This window comes from Muntiacus reevesi, chromosome 2, assembly GCF_963930625.1.
Source record: "Muntiacus reevesi chromosome 2, mMunRee1.1, whole genome shotgun sequence".
Classification (NCBI taxonomy): domain Eukaryota; kingdom Metazoa; phylum Chordata; class Mammalia; order Artiodactyla; family Cervidae; genus Muntiacus; species Muntiacus reevesi.
In genome coordinates, this window is record NC_089250.1 from 156,479,251 (window position 1) to 156,499,651 (window position 20,401).

General features: G+C 53.7%; 1 protein-coding gene across 4 annotated transcripts in view; it reads right to left on the reverse strand.

The window, feature by feature from the left end:
• The window catches only part of AFAP1L2 (actin filament associated protein 1 like 2), a 115,988-nt gene that overhangs the window by 1,555 nt on the left and 94,032 nt on the right, over positions 1-20,401 (reverse strand). For all 4 annotated transcript variants that reach the window (XM_065923386.1, XM_065923384.1, XM_065923385.1 and 1 more), the window contains 13 exons: positions 17,731-17,936; positions 16,367-16,546; positions 15,453-15,542; positions 13,597-13,681; positions 12,910-13,014; positions 10,023-10,234; positions 7,256-7,401; positions 5,993-6,104; positions 3,772-4,017; positions 3,499-3,670; positions 2,854-3,009; positions 609-802; positions 390-512 (listed from right to left, as the gene is read on the reverse strand). In XM_065923386.1, the coding sequence (XP_065779458.1) occupies positions 390-512; positions 609-802; positions 2,854-3,009; positions 3,499-3,670; positions 3,772-4,017; positions 5,993-6,104; positions 7,256-7,401; positions 10,023-10,234; positions 12,910-13,014; positions 13,597-13,681; positions 15,453-15,542; positions 16,367-16,546; positions 17,731-17,936 (2,027 nt within the window). The remainder of the gene's footprint in view (positions 1-389; positions 513-608; positions 803-2,853; positions 3,010-3,498; positions 3,671-3,771; positions 4,018-5,992; positions 6,105-7,255; positions 7,402-10,022; positions 10,235-12,909; positions 13,015-13,596; positions 13,682-15,452; positions 15,543-16,366; positions 16,547-17,730; positions 17,937-20,401) is intronic.

Consider the following 20,401-nt stretch of genomic DNA (forward strand, 5'->3'; position numbering starts at 1 on the left):
CTGCTCTCGTTGGCCCCTCACAGTCACCCGCCTGAATCTGCTGCTTTCATTCTCCTGACAGACGCCCTTCAGAATCGTTGAGGTTCTCTTAAAATCTGAAAGCTCTCCAGCCCCACTCTATCTCTGCGCTTCTCTCCCCCACAGGAATCTACTGCTAATCGCGCGGTGGGCCGCCCCAGCGTTCGCACGCCCCCAGGCGGACTCGCAAGGACACCTTTCTGGCTGGTCAAGGCCAAAGACACAGCCGAGTCCCAGCCCCCGCCTCTCCCCGCAGAGCCCGCGCTCAGAGGAGGGAAGTGCCGCCCGGGTCAGAAGGGCCCCCCACCCCAGCCCTGGGTACAGTCCTGTCCTCCGGGGGGCCCTGAAAGCGCACAGGAGCGACCGCTTACCTTGGCTTTCTGGAGGACGGTGCCTTTGCCCGTGACCATGACCGACAGAGGCCTGTTCTTGAGCGCAGTTGCAGAGTTGACCGGGGTACAGTCGGGGGCAGGAGTCGGGGTGGCTGCTTTGGGCTGTGGTGTCGGAGGAGAGCGAGGGCTGCGTTAAGGGGGAAGGAGGCATGGTTCATCCCCGCGCTTGGTCCATGGGGACGGGGCACCCGGACTCACCCGGGGGCCCACGTTCTCCAGGTGGGTGGTGTCCACGGTGGTGCCCAGCGTCACGGGCCCGGCCTCGGCCTTCTTGAGGCTGTCCTTCACCTCCACGATGCTGAGCTCCAGGTCCACACGCCTGCGCTCCTCCACCCTGCACTCCTCGTCCATCTCCTTGAGCTTCTGCTCCAGGCTGGCCACCGCCCCCTTGTCTGCAGAGAGAAGTTAGCAGCCTTTGGGGAACAGCCTTTCAGCTGGAAGTCGCGCCGGGGGCAGGATGGATTCATACACACACCATGCCGAAACACGACCCCCAAGGGGCTGTGGACCACCGCTCTGGCTCCGACCCTCAGAGTAGGGACAGGCCTCTTGGTGGGTGGCGGATAGCCTCCAAGCCCAGGAGTCCAGGCCCTGTGTCTCCATTCTGCAAAGGCTGGGGAGGCCCCGGGAGCAGAGCTCTGCCTTCACAAGAGGGCCTGAATCTGAGGCCTAACATCCCTCCTGGTAGGTGCTTAGGGACTCTTGTTGTTTCAATACCTGCCGTGGTGATAGCAACCTCAAAGGGAGAAAGCTTTATTAGTGATCTCTGGAGGACGGTTGGGCTGTTTCAACTTGCCCCCCGTGGTTCCTTCAATCCTCCTGGCACATGCTGCTTCCCTGGGCCTAATGGAGCTATGGTCCTCAACCCTGCCACCTTCTCAGCCCTGTCTTACCCCCCTCTTCACCCTGGTGTTCTCAGACTGTTCCTGTGGCACCAAGAAATGATGACTCAGCCAAGAGTCCATGCTAGGAGCTCACTGCAGAGGAAAGGATGTTCATGTCCGTACCACATGTTCAGTACGGAATCCTGAGCACCGAGTGACTGCCCGTGAGTATGGGCGATGGAAATGTTCTCAACTTGACTCTGGTGATGGCTGCACAACTCTGTGAATATACTGAAAACCATGTGCAAATAGGTCATCATATGGTCTATGAATTCTTATCAGTGAAGATGTAATCTTTTTTAAAAAGTGGGTTACATCATGCCCCCCTTGACTTTCTTCTACTAATCATGTTTATAAGATTCTTGTGGATCAACTGCTTATGTTGGTTAGTGTGAGTCTAATGGGCTTCACTGATAGCTCAATTGGTAAAGAATCTGCCTGCAGTGCAGGAGACCCCAGTTCGATTCCTGGGTCAGGAAGATCCGCTGGAGAAAGTAAAGGCTACCCACTCCAGTATTCTTGCACTTCCCTTGTGTCTCAGCTGGTAAAGAATCCGCCTGCAATGCAGGAGACCTGGGTTTGATCCCTAGGTTGGGAAGATCCCCTGGAGAAGGGAAAGACTACCCACTCCAGTATTCTGGCCTGGAGAATTACATGGACTGTATAGTCTATGGGGTCACACACAGTCAGACACGACTGAGCGACTTTCACTTTCACAGCTTAAATATTAAATGTGCACAGAGTTACTCTCTGAAAATGAAGTCAAATACTGCTAAAAGGTCTTACGAGGGACAAGCCGCTAGGGAACAGCTGAAGGATGATATGAGGCTGACTTGGAAAATAATCTACAAGGATGCCGATTTCTTTAAAATGAACAGACTTGAGCCGCTTGTAAAGAGATGGCCAGATGAAGCGTTCAGTTCAGTTCAGTTGCTCAGTCATGTCTGACTCTTTGTGACCCCATGAATCGCAGCACACCAGGCCTCCCTGTCCATCACAAACTCCCAGAGTTTACTCCAACTCATGCCCATTGAGTCGGTGATGCCATTCAGCCATCTCATCCTCTGTCGTCCCCTTCTCCTCCTGCCCCCAATCCTTCCCAGCATCAGGGTCTTTTCCACTGGGTCAACTCCCTGCATGAGGTGGCCAAAGTATTGGAGTTTCAGCTTCAGCATCAGTCCTTCCAATGAACACATAAGAGGTATGGTTAATGCAGGAACCATGACCTGGGGCTCCCGTCAGCCAGCCCCGAGGGGCAGGGAAAGACCCTGGCATTACTGCAGAAGATGGGCCAAGAAATAGACATTTGTCTTAAATGAGAATGACACATTTCAGGTCTAGACACATAATTTTTAGAGATTTCCCGCTTTTTCAACTAAGTCCTGATCCAGGACAGTGACCTTTCAGATAGGCTGGAAGGGGAGGATTTTGCAGGGAGCACCCACCTGTGCCAAAGGTTGAGGGGGCTGCAGGCCATGTGCAGACCTGGATTCGCGCCGCCCGCCCCGGAAAGCCCCGGCCCCTCCAGGGGCCATCCCCTTGGAGGAGGGGGTGCCTACCTGTGCACTTTAACAGGGTCTCCTTCAGCTCCCGTTTCTCCCTCCGGAGCTGAGCCAGGTGCCCTCGGATCTCTTCCTTCTTCTTCTCAAGCCTCTCCTTCTCCTCCGTGTACCGCTTCACCTCGGCCTCTGTCCGGTTCTTGCCAAGTTTGATCTCTGCAGACCCAGAGCGAGGGGAGCCCCTGGGTGAGTCAGGCTGGCCCCTGAGGGCAGTCCCACCCCACGCTGCAGGCTCGAGCAGAACCCAGCACTCTGGAAGTAGATTAGAGGTGGATGCCAGGCCAGTCTAGCAGGGGCAGAAAAGGAAACCGAGCCTACCCCTTCTTTGCTATGAGACACTGGGCAAGTCCTCCAACTCTCTGGGCCTTTCTTTACTCATCTGAAAGGGAGGCAATCGGACTAACCTCACCAAGTAAAAGTATTAGTCGCTCAGTCGTGTCCAACTCTTGGTACCCCCGTGGACTATATCCCACCAGGCTCCTCTGTCCATGGAATTCTCCAGGCAAAAATACTGGAGTGGGTTGCCATTTCCTACTCCAGAGAACCCGAGTCTCCTGCGTTACAGGCAGACTCTTTACCATCTGAGCCCCCAGGGAAGCCCCCAAGCCCCTTCCGAAAGCTTCGACTCTTATCTAGCACAGGCACCTGCACTGGTTGCCTTCAGCCTGTCCTTCACAGGGGGGCTGGACCCGGCTGGGGTGACAGCTGCCGCCTCAGGGCTGCTCGGTGGGAAGGAGGTCTTCTGCTGTCCAGCCTGGAGTTTGACCTCTGTGCCTCCCAGGGAGGGCTCCTCAGGTTCCTGACTCTCCTGCTGCATCTGGGTTGGGAGAAAGCGAATAGGATTCAGTCGGCCATGGGGCAGCCCCCACCCTGCCCCGAGAAGGTAAGGCTGGCTCACCCCCTGGGGGACCCCCGTACCTGCAACTCGGGGTTCTCTGGAGACTGTATGAGGGGCTCATCGGGGGCGGGGTCCGAGTCTTCAGGGAGAGGGAGCGTCTCGGCCGGGGGGTCCTGGGGGGGCGGCGTGGGTGAGGGGGCCCAGGCCTGTGCACCGCTGTCGCTGTGTAGGAAGGACTTGATGGGCGTGAGGTCCAGGTACACGCGGTCGGGGTCAGGCTCACCCGGAGCATCTGTTGCAGGGGTGGCTTCCTCGGGGGCTTCCCCCTGCATGGGAAAGAATCGGGGGGCTCTCTCCACTGCCTCGGGTCCCTGAGCCCTGGAGGGGACGCCAGCCCTGCTGTCTCTTCCCTGTGCCCAAGTTCACCAGGCCTCCTTCCCGAGGAGCCTCCTGCAGAGCTGGAGTTAGAAGGCCCGGGCTCGCCTCCTGGGTCAGCCGTTCAGGAGGTGGGAGACCCAGGGCACAGTGCTTCATCTCCCTGACGTGACTTCCTCATCTGGAGAGAAGAGACCAGGAGTCCCTCCCTCTCAGGTGGCTGGGATGAAGTGAGATCGCCCACAGATGCCCTTAGCACAGAGGTCCATGCCCCGTGATAGGAGCCAGGTGTCAGGGTGATGATTCCACCTCCGCCACCAATCTGAGCCTCAAAGGCTAATGGTGTCTGGACAGCTATGTCTAAGCAACAAGATTTGAACATTTCCTCATACCACAGTTGAGAAATAATCCCAAAAGGAATTAAAGACCACAATGTAAGACTGGAAACCGCAAAACTCCTAGAAGAGAACATAGAATACTCTTTGACAGAAATCATGCAATATTTTGGGGGGTCTCTCTAATAAGGCAAAAGAAATAAAAGCAAAAATAAACGGGACCTAGTTAAAAAATTATTGCACAGCAAAGGAAACCATCAACAAGATAAAAAGACGATCTGTGGAATGTGAGAAAATATTTTCAAATGATATGACCCACAAGGGGTTAATATTCAAAATATATAAATAGCTCATATATCTCTATATAAAAAAAAAAACAACCAATTAAAAAGTGGGTGGAAGACCAGAGTAGACATTTTTTCCAAAGAAGACAGACAGATGGCCAACAGACAACATGAAAACGTGCTCGGCATCACTAATTATTAGAGAAATGCAACAGAAACAAAATGAGAAACTGTCTCACACCTATCAGGATAGCTGTCTTCAAAAAGCCTACAAATAACAAGTGTTGACAAGGATGTGGATAAAAAGGAAGTTGTTCACTGATGGTGGGAATGTAAACTGTTGCAGTCACTATGGATAACAGTCAAGAGGTGCCTCAAAGCACTAAAAATAGAACTACCATATGACCCAGGAATTCCATACCATGGAGAAAGCAAAAACACAAACTTGGAAAGATACATGAGTGCATAGCAGAGTTCATAGCAGCACTACGTACAGTAGCCAAGACGGAAGCAACCCGAGTGTCCATCAACAGATGAACGGATAAAGATGTGTGCATGTATACATACACACACAATGCAACAGCACTCAACCATAAAAGAGGATGGAATTCTGCCATTTGCAGCAATGTGGACGGACCTAGAGAATATTATGCCCAGTGAAATAAAGTCAGATAGAGAAGGACAAATACTGTATGGTATCACTTCTGTGTGGAATCTAAAAACTAGTACAAATGAATTACATATAGCAAAACAGACGCGCTGATACAGAAAAGAACCTAGTCGTTACCAGTAGGAAGAGGGGAGGGGGAAGGGGCAACAGAGGGGTATGTGGCTAAGACATACAAATCACTATGTATAAAATAGATGAGCAATAAGAATGTTGTGTAGTATGGGGAATTATAGCCATTATTTTGTAATAACTTTCACTGGCATATAATCTATAAAAATACTAACCATGCTGTATATCTGAAACATATATAATATTGCAAATCAACTATACTTCAGTTTCCTAGAAAAGGCCAATGGTGTCGCTGTTCTCCATCCCAATACCACACTGTTCACCCCAGCATGGACCAGAGTGGTTAACTAGCTCTTTTATCTAGACAAGTCCCTAGGCCAGGCAGATGGTACCACCCCAGCAGATAAAAGAGAACCTCACTGCACCCCGCTTTCTCCACTGATGGCCCCGCAGGTGACTTGGAGCCATTCCTCTCGGGGGCCATCTAACAACCTCTGGCGTTCAGGCTTTGGGTCTTGGCAGGAAGGGGATGGACAGCCCCAGGCCGCCGCCCAGCCAGCATCCTCACCATGGTTGTCAGCTCTGACACCTCCACATCATCATACAGCAGCTCCTGGCGATCCTGGCTGGGCAGGCCGTCGATGTAAGTGTTCGGCTCGGAGAACTTTCTCTGCATCAGTCTGGAAGACACAGTGAGAGAGGATTGAGGATGGGGTAGGGTTAAAAGCCACCAGTCTCAAAGACTTCGAAACAATGAGAGGTGCAGTGAAATCCACAGGCTGTGCAGGAGACCTGGGGACAAACCCTGATCTCCTTGTAAAATGAATTCGTTTATTTAGGGGTATCTCCTCTCTCTCTCCCCAGGGTCTTCTTATTAGAACTCCTTGTTCCTAATGTCTCTTCATGAAAAATAATCTTCCCTTGCCCCGTACCCCTCCTCTTTGACATGACTGAGCGACTAAGCACAGTACAGCCGTCTTCTCACCCAGATTCCACCCTTTCATGACCTCCTTCCAACAACTAAATCCTCTGTCATTTCATCTTCACAGTACACTTGGGCCAGCACCAACAGACAATCTCCCCATTTCAGCTGTTTGCTTCCACTCATGCAGGAAGGAGATCCAACCAGTCCATCCTAAAGGAAATCAATCCTGAATATTCTTGGAAGGACTGCTGCTGAAGCTCCAATACTTTGGCCACCTGATGTGAAGAGCGGACTCATTTGAAAAGACCCTGATGCTGGGAAAGATGGAAGGCAGGAGGAGAAGGGGCCAGCAGAAGATGAGATGGTTGGACGGCATCACTGACTCAATGGACATGAGACTGAGCAAACTCCAGGAGACAGTGAAGGACCAGGAAGCCTGGGGTGCTGCAGTCCATGGGGTCACAAAGAGTTGGACGCAACTGAGCAATGGGACATCAATGCTGCCTCTACCCGAGACCACTTCTCCCCAAGACCCAGTTTGCTCACCCAGGAGGCAGAAGTACCCGCTGTCGGCTTACACCAGCGTGTGCTGGGACTCAGCAGGGGAGCCATGCAGAGGTGCTGCCTCTACAGCAAGGAAAGCGAAGGCCAGGAGAGGCGCCCACTCTGCCTTCAGGAGCTGAACAGTGTCTAATTAGAGCCAGGCATGCGGTGGCTGCCCCCGGGCCAGTGGCCGGGCTTGGCTCCTTGCTGGGCCTCCCTGAGGGTGCTCCCTGGCCCTGGTCTTCCTGCTGCAGCGGGGAACACGGCCCACCCAGAGTCCCCAGCTGCTCGAGGGACCACCAGAGGCCAGTGTAGGCCTTCTGTGGAAGCACGGCTAGGAGTGAGAGGTCCCCGAATACTCACAGCAGAGAGGTTTTGGCAGCGCTCACGATACAGGAAACCCTATCGGCATCCACATAGTCATAGGTGAATTCTTCCGGGTCTGTCTTGGAGCCCGACTCAGAGAGCAGGAGGCCTAGCCAGTGGCCCATTTCCTCGGAAGACTTGGCCTGGGAGGAAGCCGAGAGGGACATGAGCAGGGCTGGAGCGTGCTGCCTGGCGCCCAGACCTCCTCACCTCTTCCCCGATGCCCACCCTGCTGGGCAAGGCCTCTGAGAGCCCTGAGGCCATGTTCCTCATTTTCGCTGCTAGAATCCAGCCCCCAGGAACCCCAAATAATATTTCCTGCTTCTAGTGATACCCTGGTGCCATCTCAGTGATGCTGTGGGCATTTGTCCCCAGTATCACATGTAATGTTTATCAAGATGTATTTCTAGAGGGCTTCCCCAATGGCTCAGCAGGTAAAGAATCTGCCTGCAATGCAGGAGATGCAGGCAGGAGACGCGGGTTGGATCTCTGGGTGGGAAAGATTCCCTGGAGAATGGAATGGCAACTCACTCCAGTATTCTTGCCTGGGAAATCCCATGGAGAGAGGAGCTTGGCAGGCTACAGTCCAAAGGGTTGCAGAGAGTCGGACATGACTAAGTGATGAATCATGCACACACCATCACATGTAATGTTTATAAACATGTATTTCTAGGAGGCTAATGGACTAGGAGAGGACTGTTAAAATGTATGCATTTTAGGTTGACGCCTCTATTTTATGAATTATCACAGCTTACAACCCTAATGCATATATACAAGACTACCTGGGTCCCTGCTAAGAAATAACAAAATTCAAATTTATTTTTGTTTATGGTTTTAATAATCAAACTGTCTTTTACATCTTAATGCCAGGTCAGCCACCTCTGACAAATCATGAACTAAATCCCAGTGAAGTCGGTGCCTGGTTTTCTCCAGGGGACAACACATTCCAATCAAACATGTACACTGAGTATTTTCTATTAAAATGCCAGCATGGTTTCTGGGCTTTATAATGAGAAAGAACTGGGAATCCCATAAATGCTGCAGGTTTACTTTCATGACCAAAAGAACCACCGTGCTGGCTTTACCCAACACAGCTCTGCCACCTTCCTGCTCTGTGTTCATGATGAGAAGGGCAGCTAAAAGTGCAGTTTGACATTGGTTTCCTTTTCGTACTCATTTTCAAGTGGATTTCTCAATACAGCTTTTCACAGGCTGCCTCTAGTTCCTGCTGCCACCATTACCACCCTGGGCGATGGGTCTCATTTTATCCCTTCCTGTCCCCCTTCCCCCTTCCTCCTTCCCACCCAGCAGATGGAGGACACATCTTGGAATCCAAATCTGAACATGACACCCTCCCTTGAAACCCTTCAGGGTTTTTGTTGTTCAGTCATTCTGTCGTGTCTGACTCTTTGTGATCCCATGGACTGCAGCGCGCCAGGCTTCCCTGTCCTTCACCATCTCCTGGAGCTTGCTCAAACTCATGTCCATCAAGTCGGCAATGCCATCTAGCCATCTCATCCTCTGTTTCCCCCCTTTCCTCCTGCCTTCGATCTTTCCCAGCATCAGGGTCTTTCCCAGTGAGTTGGCTCTTTGATCAGGTAGCCGGAGTATTGGAGCTGCAGCTTCAGTCCTTCCAATGAATATTCAGGATTGATTCCCTTTACGATGAACTGGGTAGATCTCCTTGCAGTCCACGGGACTCTCAAGAGTCTTCTCCAACACCACAATTCAAAAGCATCAGTTCTTCAGTGTTCAGCTTTCTTTATGGTCCAGCTCTCACATCCATGCATGAATACAGGGTCTACCACTGCTCTTAAGATCAGCCCCCATCCCCTCCCACAGGCTTTCTCTACACAGCCCCACCCACCCAGCATTCACACTCCGATACAGATTCACAGCTCCTGTCCCATTGCTCAGTGATTACTAGGTTACCATTACTAGTCATTACTTAGCGATTACAAGGTCAGCAGTAGCTAGAGGCAGCCCATGAAAAGTGACAAAGTGGATACTGAATAACATCTCACTCTTGTTCTTGAAGGTAAGTCCCATGCCAGGGAACACATCTGTCTCGTTCACCATATCATGGTACTGAATAGGTATCTGTCAATAGGATGGCTGGATGCAGGAAGGGACACAGGCTTGTCCTTGGGACGCAACTGCCCCTTTTAGCCACAAGAGGGCAGTGTTGGAGCAAATTCAGGATGAAGACCCCTGGAGCCAGGACTAGGTGAACAGGAATGAACTGGGGTGTGTGCTTAAGTGCGTATAAAGCACCCTGGCTTGGGCCTGCCCAGCTCATGGCAAGGCATTATGTCACCTCTTTTTTTGTAAATGCAACATAACATCAAACAGAGGGTGGGGAGTGAGAATAATGCAATTGTATCACAAACCTTATTCTTCCCCCAAGATAAACCCTAACCGTCTGCATTTTTATGTACTGGGTCCCATCTGGTGATACACAAACGAAATCACAAACCCGCTTTGAGTCCCCAGAAAGTTTTTCCAGCAACTTAGGGAGTTATAAATACTCCTTCTACCCTAAGTGCAGGAAATAGCTCATTGTCCCGTTCCTATAACACAACCACCCTGAGGTCAGAAAGGGAATGGAAATTTTTAAAAAACGCAAACAATCTCAGGCAGAGCAAGTAAAAATAAAGTGCAGCTGAGTTGAATCTCCCGTGGTAGGGCTGCGGTCCTGACCGTGACCCCCGCCCTGGCCGTGTCTGCCTGCCCACCCACCCCCCACCGCCCCGGCCAGCGGTACCTCGAGCTTGGCCAGCTCCTCGCCGTTGTGGAGAATGCGGAAGGAGTAGAGGTGGTCCGGGCTCGGGTCCGGCACCACCTCACAGCCCAGCAGGCTGAGGGGCTGCTGGGCCGCCTTGCTCCGGTTCCGGTCCTGGTAGAAGTACAGGTGACTGTCCCTGACGGAGCACCAGCGCGACTTCCACTGGCTGTTGACCAGCACGTTCAGGTAGCCTGCGGGCAGGGACACGGCTGAGGGCGTGTCGGTGGCCGCGGGCGCCCAGGACTGCCCTTGCCTGCCCCTGGACCTCCGGAAACGCTCCTCTTAAGTCTCGGCCCCAAGACTTGCCAGGCTTTGCCCGAGAGAACTTCTTAACCTCGTAGAGGCTGTGAACCTCAGTCTTTCTGCTTCCTTTGTGTGAGGGGCTAGACCCGTTGAAGGAGGGGAGCACGCAGCCCTACTGGTTTTTGGAAAAGGCGTGTCCAGAGGGCAGTGAACTGTGTCTTGGGCTAGACCAGGCCAGGGGGTGTGGGGGTGTGGGGGTGTGGGGGTGGGGGTGTGTGGGGGTGTGTGTGTGGGGGGGTGTGGGGGTGTGTGTGGGGGGGGGTGTGGGTTTGGGTGGGTGTGGGTGTGTGTGTGGGGTGTGTGGGTGTGTGTGTGGGGGGGGTGGTGTGGGTTTGGGTGTGGGTGTGTGGGGGGGACGGTGTGGGTGTGCGGGTGTGTGTGCTGGACCGAGGCTCCCCGGCCTGGCCTCGTCTCCCGGCTCTAAGCCCGTGCCTGCAGCAGCCCTCCCCCAGCTCTGCCGGCCCAAGCCACCTGCAGGAAGCCCCCTTCCAGCCATGATCCATCCCCTCACCTCCACAGCCTTAGCTTCCTAAGAGCCCCTGACACTTTGCCATCCCTGGGTCACTCAGTTTCAGCCTGCAGAGGCCTCCTCCCCTTGGCCAAGTCCTCCTCATCCTCCCAGGGGCGCTGGCCCTGGCTCTGTCGGTTTCTGCACACCTCCCCACCCCCACCAGCTCTGCTAGCCTCGGAACACTTGAGAACTGGAACAGTGACACTCTGCTTCCATGTCAGCTTCCCAGCTGGACACAGAGCCTGTCAAGACTCTGTCATGGCAGAACCTGCTATGTCCATCTCGAGCATCCAGGTCTGTGCCCCGTGGCTCCTCCACTAGGGAGGCCTCCTTTCTCCACCAGCACCCAGGGCCTCCCAGCGCTGGGGTACACCCATCCTTCAGGCCTTTCTTGCTTTTAGATGGTTGCATGTGTTGGGTTCAGCTTCCTTCCCAACTTAGATGAATGTTTATGGAGCTGACACCATGTGCCAAAGCACAGACTTGTCCCCGGGGCTGGAAAGACCAGTGAAAGTCCAGCCTGCGGGACCCTCTCCCACCTCCAGGCAGTGAGCTGACGTCTGTCTGTGCTGCTCATCTTCCCAGAGGCACTGGTTTGCAGCGTGGATGCCTTCTCCATCTTAAGGGAGCAGCATCTGCTCTGACCCTTAGCCAGGATGACCCAGGCCCACATACCAGAGTCAAAGTGCATGGCCACCTCTGCACCTGGCCCAGTGCTGGACTCTCAGTGGGGGTCATGAATTTCCCAGAGCCACGTGACCATCCCATCACAGCAGCAACGTGGAAGAATGTGAGCCCGAGACCTCGAAACACTGGCTCATTGAGGCAGGCGCCTCGCTCGCCCATCACAGTTCTCTGGGCCAGAGAGAGGCAGGGAGCTGAGTTGCCAAGCCCTGGGAAGGAGTCTGTGTTCTCCCTGGCCCTTCCCCAGCCACAGGGGACAGAAGCATGCTTCCCTGCTGAGTAACGTCCAGCAATAGCCCAGCTGCATCTCCCAAAGTGACTCACTGGGACCAGGCTCCCAGGCCCAACGCCGTGCCCTCTCAGGCTGCAAAGGCTGGCCGGGCTGGTACCCAGGGCCCTGGCTGGAGGACCAGCCAGCTCCGAAGAGAAGACCCCATCTTCTGCTGCCTGCCTGTCTCGCCAGCCCACCCTGCCAGCCACGAAGCACAGAGTGAACTGGGACTCAGGAAAAGAGCCCAGGGCTGGGACACGGGTTCCGTGAAGAGGAAGGAAAGGCCCAAGGATGGACAGTGGTGGCCTTCTGGCCCCAGCGGCAAGCACAGCAACGAGCCTCAGGCTGGAAGCCAGGGTATTTTCTGGGCAAGTCTCTTATCTCTCCTGTCTTTCTCTCTCTCTCTCTCCCTTGGCCTCAGTTTGCTCAAGGTCGAGTCATAGCAGTAGAGATGACCTCGAGGGTCTCCCAGCACCCACACCCACACCCACACCCTCTACCAGTAGCACGGGATTCTGTCGCCCCTAGTGGGTCTTCCTGCGGCCCTCCCAGTCTCCGCTCCTGCCTGCGGGGCCAGCCCAGCCCGTTCAGCTCGTGCCCGCTCTTCAAGGCTCAGGTTCAGGAAGCCGTCTCTGACCACAGAGTAAGAGAGGTTCTTTCTGTCCCTGAGTTCTTGGAGCTCTTAAGACCTAACAGTTTGTGCTTCTGGGTATAAAGCTGTCCTCTCTCTTGAGCTGGAAGCTCTTGGGACTGTTCTTCTGTCTCCTTAGTCCCCCTTCCCTAACACCACGCCTACCATGCTCCATCCATATTGATCAAATGAACACAGTCTTAAAGACCATTATGAGAACAGTCATCAATTACCCTTCACTTCCATACAGGAGCCAGCACTGCAGCAAGAGAGCCTGGGGAGTCATAAAGAGCTCCCTGCAGCGAAGATCAACAGAAACTGTGAGCCGTGGGCTCACCCGCCAGGGAGGGGGTAGAGCAAAACCCCACAGCCCTGCCTTCGCTGTCTGAGCTGCCTTCCCAGATTCCAGCCGCAGCCCTGGGGGGACAGCCGGCCCTCTGGTCCTGGAGGCGGCTGCAAGTCTTACTGGATGTCTCGAGGGACCTGTCCGGAGGCTCCAGCGAGGTAGATTTCTTCCTGCCCAGGTTCATCAGGTTGCTCAGTTTGAGACCAGCAGAACATTTCTTCTTGACTATCAAGATGAGAGGAAAAGTCATCAGCCTTGCACACAGCCTACCGACGTGGTCTCATGAAAGACAGAAAAAAATAGCAGAACTGTTCCCTTGCTGTCTGTTCCTCACTGTGGACGCATGTATGCACACGCATGAGCACGCACACACACACACACACACACACACACATCTGTTCTTCACAGATGCACACCCACACGCACACGTCTGTGCTCAAGGCCAGACTCCGCAGGTCAAAGTCGGTATCTCTAGAATCACACCCTCAAGAGGAGCCCACCAACCTCTTATAGAATATGTCAGTGCTGAAGAATCTTTACATACTGAACTGGCTCAGAGAGATCTGAACCAGGGTTAGCAAACAAGAGATGAAAGAATATTCTGCCCCAGCAATTCATGACACTCGCGTCAGTTTGGGCCACTCTCTTTTTCCAGTATCTATCAGCTGTATATTTAGCAGTTTAGAAATTGGAGGCATGCTGCAATTAGCTGTTAAAACCCCGTAGGCTTGAGCCAGATGGCCAAGCCTCACAGACTGGGATACCACCCTTCTCCCCGCCCTAGGCCGAGAGCCAAAGTGTTTGTACCGTCTTTGGTCTCTGGGACTTCAGGGTGACCATCTATGGGGCTTCCACACTCCGAAGCTGGTAGGTACTTCTCCGTTATATCTGGCTGTGGAAGAGAGAGACACAAGTGGGTGATCCTGTCTGGAAATGGTTACCTTGGAGACCACAATGGAAGGGAAATAATAGATGACTCTTGGGTGTAGGCCAGGGGTGACCTTGGAGTCCCAGTCACTGGTGGCACATAGCCAGGCTTCCCTGGGGTTCCCTGGAGGACCTGCCTTTGCCCTCCCTTCTGAGCTTCCCTGCCGCATCCCAGAGCATCTTCCCCTTCTTCAAGCCTCCCACATATCCTCGTTCACGAGTTCTCAGGGTGACTGCTCCACTGATGTGACGGTGGCCCTGTCACGGGGGAGAGCAGGTAGCCAGCCTCAGGGGTGCATGAGAGTCAGCGCTGCAACTGGAGCTGACTGTTAGGGCCCTGGGACGCACCCCCAGCAGGAGGGTGCGAGGATGTCTTCTGAGAACTGACTGTGCCACCCACACGTCAGGCTTTGGAGAAGGGCTGGTTTGTGTGCACAGGGTCAGACCATGATTCAAATCCCACTTAGAACACTCTCTAATCAGGCGGGACCTCTCTGAAGTCCATCCTGCATGTGTCTAAGATAGGGAGACTGTCCCTGTCTGCATTCCCAGGGCTGTTGTGAGACTACAGACAGTCCCCTAGAGCAGACACTCAGCATATTCCAATCAGGCTTCTCCTAGAACCACTGACTCCAGACCTTTGGAAGACAAACCAGGGATTCCCAACCACAGCACCTTCACCAGAGGCCAAGGACTGCAGGACCTGACCAGAGCATCTGCACTCCAGGTCTGTAGGGAGAACTCTCATTTCTCATCCCAACATGGAGAAATCCCCAGGTATGCTCGGACTTTTCTTATCAGTGACCAAAAAATGAATAAGACAAGGAAAACATCAGGCCCTCTTCTGTCACTCTAGAAGGCTGTGGGTTCTCCTGCCTGGGGGTGGCCCATGTCCACCTGCCTGCCACAGGTGGAGACCTCAAAATGAGAAACAGGAACCCTCTGTTCTGTGCACACCAGGCTTCAGGTACCCACCTGCAGATACCTGGGGACATGGAGTGTGACCCCTTGGTGACAGCACCACCACCACCACCCCCCCCCCCCCCGCCCCCGGGCCAGCACCCAGCCCAACTTTACTGACTTTGACACCAAAGCAGGGGCCCCACAGCTCCAAGCAAATGAGCAGCAGGACTCTTTGGTTGGAGTCCACACCTACATGGTTTCCCAGCCCCTGAAGATCTACCAGGGAGTAAGTGGGAAGGAAGAGCCTAGAAAAATAAATCTCCCTGCCCAAGAAGGGAGGCAAGTGACTTCCGTCCCAATAAATTTTCCCCCAAGCAAGATAATGTTATAAAGTCTTTATCATCCTCATCAGTTTCCCTGCCAAGCTGAAGCTACTGCCCTCAGTCAAGCATGGTATGTTTCTTATCAATCTGGCTAAAGTACAAAAGCAAAGCTCCCAATTTTCCATCTGTAATTTTATGCAGGAAAAAAAACAAAAAACCAGAATCAAACTCTCTTCTGGGCCCCGATGGAACTGAACCCTCTCGCCGCATCCTGGGCAGGGGCAAAGGCTTTGGGCTTTCCCAGTAGCCAAGTCAGTAAAGAATCCGCCTGCAACGCAGGAGACGGGTTCGATCCCTGGGTTGGGAAGATGTCCTGGGGAAGGAAATAGCAACCCATTCCAGTATTCTTGACTGGGAAATCCCACAGAGAAGCCTGGTAGGCTACAGTCCATGGGGTCACAAGAGTCGGACATTAACTTAGCAACTGAACCACACCGGGCAGAGGCGTACCTTCGGACAGCTCAGGCGCTGGGCATCTGGGATGAACTGGTTTCCCTCACAAGCTCCTTCGGAAGGCAGGCCGCTCACCTCCTGAATGACCTGAAGGAAGAGGAAGGGCCTTTAGACCTGCACTCACAGCCAGACCACAGCTGGAGCCCCCGCTAGGTCGGGGGAGGGCGGGTGCGCCCCCCCTAGGTCAGCCACCCCAGGCGGGTGGGGGTGAGAGAGAGAGGTTGCAGAATTTCCGAGGAGCAGAGCACCCGGCCTCCACCCCTGCACCCAGCCCACCTATGTTTTCGGGTCCCAGCTGGGTGAAGGGGGTTCCCTGGCCCTAGGTCCAGCAGGCCCCACGCATTCTGGTGGGGCACCAGGGACTGGTGGGTGGGGTTTGCAGCAGAACCCAAGCAGGCCTAGAGTAGCCGCCCTGAGCTCCAAAAGCCCCCTCTCATCCCATCCTGGGCGGGGGTGGCTGCTCCTTGTGGAGGTAAAAGCGACATTTGCCAGATGGTCCTCTGGCCCCTGGGGGCTGTGGCACTCACTGTGGAGGGCCTGCGTGCTGCCTTGGTCAAACCCCAGTTCCCAGACTTGCCTGTCACTGTCCACACTGCCCCCTTTGGGAGGAGCATTTTCACGGGCCAGCAATGCCTCCCTGGAGGCCAGAAGACAAGTGGATTTCAGCTGGAGCCCAAGTCCAGGTGGCTGCCAAGGCCGCAGACCTGGCTACTGAGCCCTGTGATCCATCTCCCCAAGACAGATCACTCCCACTTAGGACAAGGGAAGCCCTGCAGATTTGAAGGATGGTAGACTCTCTACCCTGACCGCAGTCATCCCTTTGAAAAATCAGGGGAGCCGGGACTGCAGGAACCCCTGGGGGCCGCAGAGGGGAGTGGGTCCGCTTCCCGTAGGCCCGGCGCCTCCCTCACCCTGAGCCACTGCTCCGCCTGGTCCCTGCTCTGCAGGCCCAGCACGATCACGTCGGCGTTCAGCGGTGTGATCTTCAGCTTGTGTTCCTTCTTCCTCACTTGCTTCTCCTTGTGCACCACGCTGCTGCCCAGCAAGCTGACATCCAGCTGAGGACTGTGGTCCTTGGAGGATTTGTAACACTGCAAGAGAGGAGAGGCGTGACGCTGTCGGCTGGGTTCTGCAGAGGAGGGGGCGCTGCTGGGGGGGCAGGGCCCGCTGAGAGCTGGACCAGAAGGCCGGAGCCCTTTGTGCAAGGGCAGAACCGTGACCTCAAACGTCAGCAGAGTGTGTTGTCAGCATCAGAACCACCAGGCAGCTCATCTGTGTCTCCCTCTAGCCTCACCCTCCAACTCTCCAGAGACACTCCAGGGCCCTGCTTACCCAAGCAGCTCTAATCTCCCTGCAGGTCTGGGCTGGCTCCTATTTTAGGAGTCCTCTGTGGGCAATCCCCACCTCCCCAGGGTGGAAGGCACTTTCCCCAGCTCTCTGCCTCTCTGCTTCTCTTTCTGGCTCAACTTTCCCAGTAAGGGGTCCAAAGGGGAAGAAGGCCAAGTTTATCATTCACTTAGATGATGTGTGAGCAAAGAAAGGAAGCGACTCTCTTCCCTATCAGGGAAAATGTACAACCCTCCGTTTCTCACTTGTAAAATGGGGGTTCTTATGAAGCTGCTTAACAGGACTACCTGAAAACATCTGCACACAGCAGGGCAGGTTTTAACTAGCAAAAAGGGGGTGTTTGTAATGACTCCATGGAACCTCAAATTGGGGCATAAAACCAAGGTTTAATTTAAAATAACAAGAAACAGGGCTGTGGTCAGAATACCATCTTCTGATGCCGTTAGGGGTCTTACGATCAGTCATTCAGAACATTCCAGCTTCTGAGCAGAGATGCCTATGGTTCTCACGCAGCACACTGGGGGTTGGGTGCTGGGCAGGGGAGCCCTAACTGGGCAGCAGGCTCTGCCCCAAACCTCCAGAGGCTGAGATGTGAAGAAAGAGGAGCGCACAGACCAGGGGACCAAAAGATCCCTGGAAAAATATCTAGGGAATAGTATTAGGGGAGGAGGGGGCTGGTTATCACAGACCCCTTTATCTTTGTTGTCTGCTGTCAACTACTAGACCTTTCTAGTTAAGAAAAAAGCATGTTCATCCATGCTCATAAGGTTCTGCATACAGTTTCAGGTTGGGGAGAAGTAGAAACTTCCTGATGTAATAAGCTCTGAGTGCCTGGCATCCGGGACCACCTCCATCCTGCTCCCAGGAGAGGAGAGGGGAGAGGAGAGGGGAGGGGAGAGGGGAGGGGAGAGGAGAGGAGGGCACTCACCAGGAGCCTAGTGTCCTTGATGACGCACAGCTGCTTGGCCCACTGGCCCAGCCACTTCTTGCGCCAGAGGAAGGCACAGATGCGGGCGTCGCGCATCAGCTCGATGCTGGCCTCGGGCGAGGGCCACTGGTAGGGGGCCGACTTGCCCTTGCTGCTCTCCTCCTCGTCGTAGGACTCGTAGGAGCTGCTCACGGCTTCTCCGTCCTCTGCAAAGGAAGACCTCACTGTCACAGCCCTGCCGGGCAAGGGATGCTCCTAAACAGGCTTTGCTCCTTTGGGAGGGCGGGCAGCAGGCAGGAACAGCCCGTGGGCCCCAGACCAGCCTCCCCACCCCGCCCCGTGCCCTGGAACCAGCCCGTCGCCACCAACCGCAGGCCCAGGCAGACTTTCCGGCCCCGGAGCCGCTGAGCAGAGTGTCTTGGGTGCTGCCCCTGGTCACAGACACAGATAGCGTGAAACCAGGTGTCTCCCCTTTCCTCCACAAATCCTGTCATCTCAGACCCCACGGAAACCTCTGACCAGACACTGTCCTCAGACGTGGGCTCTTGAGAAGACCAGTGCTGGCCTCGGGGCCTCCACTTCCTCAACTAAAGGATGAAGCGGTGGGTGAACTCTTTCTTGGTTCTTCTGGTGTGTGTGCATGGGTGATGCTCTATCATTCTGAGGCCCCGGGAAGAGAGGGTCGCCGTCGGAGCCCAGAGGTGGGCAAGCCTCCAGCGGTCGCCCCCCAACTCTCCCAGCAGGCCTGCTCTGTCCCTCTCCTGTCCTGGGAGCAGCGAGAAGCTATGACTCTTGGAGGCAAAAGCGCAGTAACCCACAGCAGGAGCGGGCCCTCCTGGCCACTCTCCCCCTCCTAAAGTCACAGTCACAGCCCTCCTGGAGAATCCACTCTTATCCTCCATAGACTCTTCTCTCTCCCCAGAGAATGCCTCCCAGCATGAACCCAGCTCCTCCTGCTCATCTCCACCTGATACCCTTCCTTCCTGGCAATGAGCCACCCTTACGGTTTTATTCTCTTTAAAAGAATCCCCCAATTCAATTCACCACATCTCACCCAATCCTGTACCCACTACTCCATGTGCCTCAGTTTCTGCCCCCACCACCTTGCCAGAGGTGCTCTGTTCTCTGGACCTCATTGCCCTCTTCAAGGCCAACAGAAACTAGGTGCAGAAAAAAATATCAAACCTCAAAATGCAAGACGTGGAGAAAAGAGAACCTCAGGATTCAGGTCCAGCAACCCCTGGCTCAGCTCAGGAATCCTGCTTATCATAATCCTGCTTATCATAACCCTGCTCCAGCCTCTGCTTGAATTCCCCCATGGGCGGGGAGCTCACTACCCCCTGGTTGCTGGACAATTGCTTCCATTACTGAGCAGCTCTAACAGAAAGTCACATCTACTTCCCTATGACTTCCATAGACATGTTCTATCCCCTCAAGTCAGAGTGAATGGAACCTCTCTTTCATCTCCACATTACCCACCAGGAAAGAGACAGCCCATGTGTCCCCCGTCTTCCCTTCTCCGGAAGCCTCTGGTACACCCTACATAGCTAGGTTCCTGCATACTAAGAAAACAGAACCACCTTTGAACTAGAAATATAGGAAAATGGAATGAGGCCATGGCCACAGTTATTCTAGCTACAATGCCAATAAAAATGTGCTTTATTTTGCTTTAATATTTCTAAAAATAACACTTTGACTACTTTAATATCAGTTTTCTTTAAAAGCAGTGTGATACTACTCCCCTTCCTGGCAATAAAAAAGTCACAGAATTCACAATTTTATACCTATTAAATAAGCAGACTGAAAATAGTGGTGCTACCCAGTAGGGAACCCTGACCTCATGTATGGCTGGTGGCGACATAAATTAACACCAGCCTCTCAGGAAACAACCCATCAGCCTGTTTTTTCGAGAGCCATAAAAACATCCATCCCCTCTGACCCAATAATCCCAGTCTTGGGAGTTTATCCGAGGAAACTAGTTTTTTAAAAAGGAAGGAAGGCGGGCAGGGGGAGGTTACATGCATTAAGATATTCATGCAAGTACTTCTAAACAGTCAGCAGAAGGAGGCTGGGGAAAGCATGATTTCATCCGGGGTACCATGCAACCGTAATCAGTGAAAGCTCTTGCAAGCTAAGCTGCAACTTGAGAAGACTCCTTAAGATGGCAAGTGAGAAAGCGCAGTTACAATCATCTATGCAAAGACAACAGTACTGAAAGGCCACACGGAGAATTCAATGATCTAATGGTGGGGTGATTCTATAAAAAAGAAATCCCCCTTGTCAGCACTGCATTAGCTGCACAATAAATGAAAGAAGAAAGATGCAGCCGTTGGGGTAGCGGGTCAGTGGGTGAGGCTACAGAGTATATAGTGTGAAGAAGCTGGCCAGACCCCACCCTCCTCTCTGCCCCCGGCTGTTTTGTGCTCCTGGGGTTGCCCCACCTGTTCCATGGAGAATTCTAATGTCTGCCCATTGGCCTCCAGGGGGGAATGGGATGATACCTGGAACGGCTCGGAGGGAATTTTAGGGCAAACGTATTGACCATTTTATTTATCCCTAAGAGCGATCATGGCACAACCATAAATGAAGGATTTTGTTAAACAGACACTTGGCTGCCAGAGGTCGCAGGGTAAGCAGGAGGGAAAGGCAGGACGCTCAGATAATTTCAGCC